The sequence below is a fragment of the Tupaia chinensis genome, unplaced genomic scaffold (genome assembly GCF_000334495.1).
Source record: "Tupaia chinensis unplaced genomic scaffold, TupChi_1.0 Scaffold000422_1, whole genome shotgun sequence".
In the NCBI taxonomy this organism is placed as follows: domain Eukaryota; kingdom Metazoa; phylum Chordata; class Mammalia; order Scandentia; family Tupaiidae; genus Tupaia; species Tupaia belangeri.
Genome location: NW_006159927.1, coordinates 2,170,556 through 2,179,316, shown reverse-complemented (window position 1 = coordinate 2,179,316; position 8,761 = coordinate 2,170,556). Strand labels below are relative to the sequence as shown.

At 60.7% G+C, this 8,761-nt stretch overlaps 1 protein-coding gene across 1 annotated transcript in view; it reads right to left on the bottom strand.

Annotated features, from left to right (window-relative positions):
* The window catches only part of ADCY7 (adenylate cyclase 7), a 48,644-nt gene that overhangs the window by 6,743 nt on the left and 33,140 nt on the right, over window positions 1-8,761 (bottom strand). Inside the window, exons 11-21 of the mRNA XM_006154796.3 lie at window positions 7,807-7,998; window positions 7,441-7,475; window positions 6,785-6,868; window positions 6,558-6,630; window positions 5,777-5,874; window positions 4,216-4,300; window positions 3,880-4,005; window positions 3,087-3,170; window positions 1,359-1,552; window positions 1,019-1,109; window positions 575-730 (exon numbers count right to left, since the gene is read on the bottom strand). Coding sequence (XP_006154858.1) covers window positions 575-730; window positions 1,019-1,109; window positions 1,359-1,552; window positions 3,087-3,170; window positions 3,880-4,005; window positions 4,216-4,300; window positions 5,777-5,874; window positions 6,558-6,630; window positions 6,785-6,868; window positions 7,441-7,475; window positions 7,807-7,998 — 1,218 coding nt within the window. The remainder of the gene's footprint in view (window positions 1-574; window positions 731-1,018; window positions 1,110-1,358; window positions 1,553-3,086; window positions 3,171-3,879; window positions 4,006-4,215; window positions 4,301-5,776; window positions 5,875-6,557; window positions 6,631-6,784; window positions 6,869-7,440; window positions 7,476-7,806; window positions 7,999-8,761) is intronic.

Sequence of the window (8,761 nt, the reverse complement as noted above, 5' to 3'; positions counted from 1 at the left end):
CTCAGCGAGCTTAGAGGAGAGCCTGCGGAGGCCTGAACCGGCTCTCGGGACTAGGGGGAGTGGGCAGTGTTCCCAGCCCTGGCTGTCAGAGGTTCCTCGTGGGGGGCAGCATAAAACCAAGGGCGATCTGGGGGTCCCTTGGTAGGGGAGGGTCAGGCTCTGGTTGCTTTCTGCTCTTTGGAGCCCCTAGGTGTGTCTGTGCGTCTGGGGTCGAGAACCCCTGGGGCAGCAGAAGGTCGCAGCCAGGAGGCCTAGTCCTATACTAAGCGAGTCTCTCGGCCCTTTCTAGAAAATTCCCTGCTGTAAGGAACTGGTGGGAATGCAGATGTTCTCATTGCACAGAACATCTGGACCACAAGTACCTGGACACACTGGACCCTCCCCACAATCCTGCCAGGTGCATGCTGGAGGCCCGTCTTGCAGGTGAGGTGTCCTGGGGAACCCAGGGCCCTGCCTCTACCCCGTATGCTTGCCTCCCAGAAGGTGCCCTGGCTCTGGACCTTCACCCTGGGGACCCCACGCCACACCATGGGCTCCTCCCTCCCCAGGTGGCTGAGCCCTGCCCCGCCCACACCTCGTTCAGCTTGTCCCCGATGAAGTGGGCGGCCACATGGGCGGGCAGGACGTTCTCCAGGAGCAGGCGGTTCACGTTCTCCATGGTCTCGAACTCCTCGTGCTCCTTCTTGAACTTCTTCTTCCACAGACAGTCCAAGCGGCAGTAATAGTCGATCTGCAAACAGTGGGAACATCGGCGGCGGCCCAGCCCGTCCACAGGTGAGCCAGGGCAGCCCACCCATGCCCATAAGTGCGTCTCTAGGAAATTTGGTGTCCCCTGTGCCCTGGGGAGGTGAGGACACTGACTTGGAACCCCAGCCCAAGGACAGCGCTTTCATGACAGGCCCCTGCTGCCCTCTGTGTGCTCCGATCCGAGCACCCCCACACCCCGTGCCTATCCAAGCTGAGGCGGCGGCCATGTCAGAGCGAGGCGGCCAGGGTGCAGGCATGTCCTCGGCTGTACCTGTCTGGAGAGCATGAGCAGGGTGACATAGAACAGGGCCAGGTAGAAGCTGACCATGGTCTTCAGATCCCTCCAGAAACAGTCGGAGGCACTGCGGGCAGGAGGAGGGACAGTCACTCCCAGCTCCTGCTGTCCCACACGCAGGAGCATGTAGCCACCCTTCTGCCCAGGAAGGGAGCGGCCACGGGCCTGCACTGAGTCACATTCCTCCACACTGGGGCCTTCTGTAAGGTGGGAACCACGTGCCTGCGTGTCCCACCCACACAGTGCCCTGTAGACAGGGCAGAGGCCCAGTGGCCCAGCAGAGGCAGCAGCAGGGTCGGAGCTACTCTGGGCCTACCTGAGGGTGCCGTTGGTCCCGGTGAGATTGCTCAGGCTGTGGCTGCAGCAGTCGCCCTGCCAACATGTGTAGACGTGGAATAGCACCAGGTCGGCCACCAGGGCCACTGTCAACAGCACGACCTTCAGCTCCAGGCTCATCCGCAGGAAGACAGAGCAGGACATGAGGCCCAGGATGCAGCTGCAGGTGTAATACTGGGTGGCGAAGTCACCCCACCATCTCCTGTCACAAAGCGGAGCTTCCAGGCCCGCAGCCACCCAGGGGAGGGGGAGCGCTAACACGCACTGACTCCAGGGTTTCATCTTCCTTTCTTTTCTTTTCTTTTTTTTTTTTTTTTAGAGAGATTTTTGCTATAGGGCACATGTGCTCACCGGAGAGACACAGAAAGACAGAGAGACAAAAAGTGAGAAATCACCCCCTGGGGGGGATGGCCACACCACAATCCCTTCTCTTCCATCCTCCTCTCAGCATTCTGGGCACACGCACAAGCCCCCGGCCTAAGTTTTAAGCCACCAGGTCCTGGGTCTTGAACTGCAGTCGACTACGTGGGAGTTCAGTGTCGTAACCGTTACACCATCTGCTGGTCTCTCCTCCCGGGGTCTCTTTCCACAGGAAGTGCTTGGGCAGTGCCTCTGCGTTTCAGCATCACCCTCCTTCCCGGCCAGCAAGGCACCTGCAACAGAATCTGAACTCCCCAGGGTGACGTTTCCACTAGAGCGCTACTTCTTATGGTGACAGAGCTCCCATAAAGAAAAAACAGAGCCAGTGAAAATGCAGGTGCTGGGGAACAGCAGGTGGCGTGGTGGTTAAGGTCCTGGACTCCCACATGGCCAACAACGGTTCGAGTCCCAGACTTGGTGGCTTGAAAATCACACGGGGTGCATGTGCGTGTATGCCCAAAAGCCCAAGAGGAGAATAGAGGAGAAGGGTTGGGGCATGGCCCCGAGGGGTGATTTCTCATGTTCCATCTCTGTCTCTTGCCAGTGACTACATGGGCCCTATGGCAGAAGCATCATAAAACAACCAAACGAACAAAATGGTGCTGTATGGACAGACAACCAGGGCAGCGGCACGTGCACGCCTGACAGGCTCCCTGCTCCCCAGGGTCTGCCGTGGGCTGGCCTTTCCCAAGGCGCACCCTGCCCACGTTACTCTCCTGCTCAAGATCATGCTGTGGCTCCCCACTGCCCCTTCACCCTGGCATTCCCACTCCACGTGGTGTGGGAAACCAAGCCTGCATATCTGGGCTCATCTCCTAGTTCCTTCCCATTCCCTCCCCAGGACACAAACGGCCTGAGACCCTGAGGCTCCCACCACCAGCCTCAGCTTTTCCTCACATGGTCCCCTCTGCATTCCCATCCAGGAATCTTTCTGCCCTTTGAAGACCAGCTCAAGCTCCACTCCCACCCCCAGAGTCCCCCTGTGCCCCTCTAGGCTGCTCCAGGCATGGGCCTGGCTTCTGAGTCAGCTGCCTGTGGTCTGTCTGGCCTCGCTTCCTTGCAACTATGGGCCTGCCCTGGAGGCAGTGACTGGAGATGCATGCTAGGGTGACAGCTGCTCCCTCCCTCCCTGTCTCAACCAGGCAGCAAGCCCTGCCTCCCCCGCGTGCCCCAGGCCTCTCTGGGCCCTGGCCTCTCCGCCCTCCTGGGGAGCTCGCACCCTCTGGCAGGTGAAGACAGGGCTGGCCCTTACAGCCCAAAGAGCTGGGTCTGCCCAGGCGACACTCACCGGGAGCAGGTTGCACGGGGAACTTGCCCCGCTGCGCGTCTCGTTGCCTCCTGGTAGTGCCAGGGCTGGGAATGGCATCACTGGCTGCAGAGGAGACAGGTCCCCGTTAGGGTGGGCCCAAGGGACGGGGACTCTGGGACCTGCTGGGGCCGAGCGAAGCGGGCCAAGGGTGTGAGCGTCATGGGCAGCCTGGACTCCTAAAAGCACCCCAGCAGCTGTGCCTGACTCCCCAGCACCCATCGGACACGCAGTGCTAGGGGGCTGGAGGACCGAGGGCAGCCGTGGGCAGCAGCTGACTGGGAGGAAGGGGAGGTTGGACCCGCAGTTTGGCTTCAATGAGTCCTTTCTGCCCAGGAGCCCGGGAGGAGCTGTCAGAGCAGCACTGAAACAAGAGCACTGTAGAAGAGACCGGGCTGCAGGTGAGGGGCTGGACGGAGGCAGGGTCACAGGCACCGGGCCGGAAACGGAGGCTCAGAGAGGGTGAGCCAGGACCTTTGGGGGCGCGGGATAGGGGAATAGGTTGTTGGGACATCATGTCCCTATGGGGCTGTCCACGTGAGCTCTCGGGACACCCAGAGTCCCCGTCTGAAAAACAGGTGAGGGGCTCTAAGCCTGCAGTGGGGGGTCCTCTCAGGGCCTTCCCCACCCCCAGCTCTGGCAAGGGTTAAACTAGATGCAGCTTTTAAGGCATCAAGATGGTGAGACTCTGGAGCCCAGAGGTCCCCAGGGTCTAAGACAGCTCCTGGCACCCCAGGCAGTAGGGGTCCCTCATCCGCCATGCCTCCAGACTGACCAGGTTGACGACGGTGACGGTGAGCAGGCTCCCGATCGTCAGCACCACCAGGGTCAGCCTCAGCAGGGGCTGCGTCTCCACCCTCTCAGAGATGGCCCGGAGCACCCCCCGTGCGGGGCAGCATCGCTGTAGAGTGACAGGGGCATGTCAGCCAGAGTGGCATGGGAACTAGGAGGGATAGCTGCCAGCAGGTCTGGGGAAGTAGACCCTCAGGAGAAGCTTCCAGAGCTCTGCAGACTCGGAGCAAGAGGTGGGCGCCCAGCCCAAGGTGAAGCTTCCTGGCAGGAGGAGCCCCAGGTAGAGAGGGAGGGCCGAGGGCTGGACCGACCCGCTCACCAGGAACTCAGTGGCAAAACACAGGCCGAGCACCAGCCCCAGCGCGCAGGCCGCCAGCCCGAAGGACACTCCCAGAGCCGTCGTCCTGCAGGGGAAGGAAAGGCCATGTCTGGGGAACCGTTCAACCAGGACCTCTCCCACAGCCCCTGTTCCCCAACTCAGGCCACCTGCCTCCTCCCCACCAGCAAGGGGCCCTCTGAACACTGCAGTCTAGCTGTCCAGTAATAACACACAGGCCTGGCCCCACTCCAGCCCCAGGGTCCAGCATGTAGGAATGAGAACATCACGGGTCTCTACACGCGTGTCTGGCCTGTGAGAATGACATGAGAGCATTCCCAATGTTCCCTTACAAGACGCCCAAACCTGCAGTAGATCCTCCAGCCTAACTGTCCTTCTAGAAGCCACCAAGCCCCTCCCTCTGACCTCACCAACCTTGTCTTCACCCCCACCTACAGGGCCCTGGGGACAGAGCTTGAATCTTAGGGGTTGGGGGCTCAGGCCATACCACCCTGGATGAGACCTCAGGTCTCTGAGCCTCAACTTCCCCACACGTAGTGGAGCGCAAAAGCCCAGATCTCGGAGCCTGCCCTCAGTGACCAACATCTAAGGTAAGGGAGGCAGGCTGAAATGCTTGCAGGGCCACGCAGCCAACAGGACAGAAGGTGCGCCACCTTAGGGAAGGAGGAGGTCTGTGACAGAACAAGTCCACCCAGGTAACGGGAGTGGGGCCGGCCAGGGCAGCACAGCGGCCACTCAGCTGGAGGCCATACGAGAGTCCCCGCCAGTCCAGAGCCCTGCAAGGCCTGGAAACACACACGCAAGCTCCCGGGATTCTGAGACGCTGGAGGTGCAAGGAAAAGGAGACTGCAGAGGGTCAGCCACTGGTGTGGTGCTTAAAACAGCTGGATCTCACATGGCCTACTGTGTGGTTCAAATCCCAGATCTGGAGATCTGTGGTTCAAATGTGCGTGCGTGCCCAAAATCCCAGAAGGACGGAGGAGAAGGGATTGAGGCGTGGCCATCCCCCCGGAGGGTGCTTTCTCACTTTCCTCTCCCTCTGTCTCTGTCTCTGGCGAAGCATGCATGCCCAATAACCAAAAACAAAAACAAAAAAGAGGAGGGGGATCGCAGAGTGAAAATACCTTTTTAAGAGTGCTTCTCTCTCTCTCTCTCAGAAGAAATGAATAAACTTTTATTATTATTATTTTTAAATTTTGCTATAGGGCACGTGTGCTCACCAGAGAGAGAGGGAAAATGAGAAAGCAAGCCGCCAGGTCTGGGACTCAAACTGCGGTCGACCACATGGAAGTCCAGGGCCTTAACCACCATGCCACCTGCCAGCTGCATGAATGAGTGGTCTTTGACAAGTTTAGTGTTTGTAACTCCAGGTGTGGAACCTCACCAGGCCCCAGCTGTCGGGGTTCCAGGGCTCTGAGGTGACTGCCGCCTACAGCCGGCCCTCCAGCTCCCACCTGCTCCCTGCAGGTTTCTGGCAGTCCTGCCCAGCCGCTGCCCCCTGGCCTGGCCTCCATCAGCTGTGAACGTCCTCCCCATGACTGACCTGGGTACCAGGAGGACATGGACGAGCAGGATGCAGATGAAGATGAAGCCAGCACAGGCGAAGTCGTGGCGGGCCTGAGGGATGGGCGCCAGGCGGTACTGCGGGTGACATGACCGTGAGAGGTAGGCACTGCAGGGCCACCTGCTCTGACCCCTTAAAAATACCTCACATGCCCCCTTGAGTTCCAGATGAGGTTACATCTAATGACCTCCATTTGTTTCCATTTGGTGGTTTCTTATTTTATTCATTTATTTATTTATTTTTTGGAGAGGTGTTTGCTATAGCATGCATGCCCTCACTAGAAAGACAGAAACAGAAAGCGAGAAATCACCCCCCGGGGGGGTGGCCACACTGCAATCCCTTCTCCTCCATTCTCCTCTCAGGATCTTGGGCACACATGCACACACGCCTGGCATGAGTTTAAGCCACCGGGTCTGGAATTTGAACCATGGTCAACTACATGAGAGTCCAGCAACATAGCCATTACACCAACTGCTGGTCCCTTGGCGGTTCCTTTTTCATATCAAGAGGCAATACCTGCCCTCCCCCACCGTGCCCAGTTCTCTGACGTCCCTGAAAAGCTCAAGGCCCCAAGTCTCAAAGACTGGGCTCGCACCCCTAAGAGACCTCAGGTGAAAGGGTGAGGCCCTGTCCCCCTAACACTGAGTCAGTCATGGAGGGTCCCCACAGCTCTAGCGGATGGGCTGGGGGTGCGGGCTGCCCCGTGACCTGCACCCCTGTCCACCCTGGGCCTGGCACCCCAGTCCTCTGGGGCTCTCACCTCACGCTCAAAGCCCTTCTCCAGGAAGATGGACCCACAGGTGTAGAAGTCATCGGACTTGGAGCAGCAGGGCCTGTGTGGGGACAGGGGGAGGTAAGGCCAGAGACGCAGGGCAACCCTCAGGGGGCGGCCCTGAGGGAGAGGACAGAGCTATCCGGCTGCAGGCGGGCAGTAGCCATGGGCGCCCCCCTACCCCGGAGGAGGCAGGCAGGGGTCTGCAGGCCCACCTGGTGGAGCTGAGCCCTTCAATGGCCGACAGCATCTCGTCGTCATACGAGTCATCCTCCGACCGCCCCTTGGGGGATGCACTCCTGGAATCAGACGTCCCGGCTGCATGACCCCAGGGACCCCATGTCTGATAGCTCAGAGACAGTTCACCAGTGGGGCTGCCAGGAACCTGGGGGTCCTGGAGCCTTGTGTGTAAGGGTGAAGGGCTGGACGGGTCCCAGAGAGGGCAAGCGAAGGCCCAGCAGTGCCCCCAGCACCCAGCTGGCCAGCAGCCCTGCAAGAAGCAGAGGGCAGGTCTCCACCCCACAGCCAGGGGCTCTTCTACTCCACCCACAGGGTCAGTATGGAGACCTGGACAGTCCACCGTCTCCCCTCACACGGACCCTGCCCCCAACCCCAACCCCGGGAAGGTACATAACAGGAGCTCCATCCTGACCCTCTGCAAGAGCCACACACCAGGACGTCCTGTCCTGGAAAGGCTCTGAGCTGAGCCACAGCAAGCTCCGCAGAGGGCCCAGAGAGTCTAGAGCCTCTCGAGGCTGACCTCCTGGACAGAGGCTGGTCACAGAAGCCTGCCTAGGAGAGGTAGCTATGGCAGGGTTTGGCCAGCAGGGCGGCGCATAGCTGGGCAGAGGGGAGGGGACAGCACCCATACCTGTCAGGGGCCCGGTGGCGCCGCAGAGGAATGGCCTACAAGGGAAGAGAAAGCTATCGCAGAGCACTGGCCTGAGGTCTGTCCCTGGGCAGGCCACCACCTCCGCACTCCCCAACACTGGCAAGGAGCCATACGACTTTCTGAACTACAGCCAAACGCACTCTGGGGACCAGGGACACCCTGGAGTGTTCTCCGAATGCCTTCAATTCCCCAACGGTCACAGGACACATAGGGCAGGGACGGCAACCATGTCACAGGTGGGGTCAGGGAGGCTCAGCTCAGTCAGACGGGCCCCCCAGCATCCACTCCTCTGCCCCTGTTCAGGGTCCCCCAAGCCCTAGTTCTCTGGGCAAGAGAGCGACCTACCTTGGGCCTCCGCCCATTGGGAACGGGGGTCTCTCCACTGCTCACGCTCTCGCGGTGGTTGAGGTGTGCGAAGGGCCGGGCCGCCCCCCAGGACTCGAGGTAGCGGGTCATCCGCACCGACGCCCGCATCTTCAGGGCCGCGTCGCCCTTGGGCTTGGGGAGGTGCTGGCTGGGTGGTGGCGGCTGCTGGCTCTGGGGGCAGACACAGACACGGCCTGTCCAACCCCTGCCCTGTCAGCCCAGGGGTCACCATCCCCCAGAACACAACCCGGCCCCAAGAGCTGTCCAGTCTGGTAACAGGGAAGTGGCAAGACAATCCTGAAGATCCCCTGGCATCCAGGTAGCCCTCTGAGCGGGGCTGCAGGGGTCTCAGCACAGTCCTGTCCCTGTCCCTGCCCCCAGGCCTGCAGAGGCGGGTAATCACACCCCCATGCAGGGCCTGCAGACCTGCCATCTCCCAGGGACCTAAGTGGCTTACAGTCCTAAGTCAAAGGCTCCACTTGCCCCACAAGGCTCTTTGGGACCTGACTGTTCTGGGGGCCTGATGCTCACAGCCCTTGCTGTCACTCGGGTGTCCGCGCCCAGGGAAGTCACAGGCTTCCTGCCCACATGTGGCAGGCACGTGCTCATCCCTTCCTGTGGGGAGCAGCCAGGAGGAAGAGGAGTGCTGGCCAGCGACCAACAGCCCAGGCATCTTCGTGGGGAGCTCCACGCATGGTCCCCAGACCACAGTGTGGTTCCTCTACCTGCCACATGCCCGCCACGGCCCAGCATCATCCCAGGGAGTCGTGGCTTGGCCAAGCCCTGGATGGGTGTCAGCCCTGCCTCCTCCAGCCCCGAGCCCCCACAAAACAGCCTGGCGGGGCTCCTCAGGAGGGTGGCCAAGTGGGACTGGCAGAAGGGAGGGAAGACAAAGACCTCGAGGCCACCAGAGACAAGTAGGGGTCACCTGGAG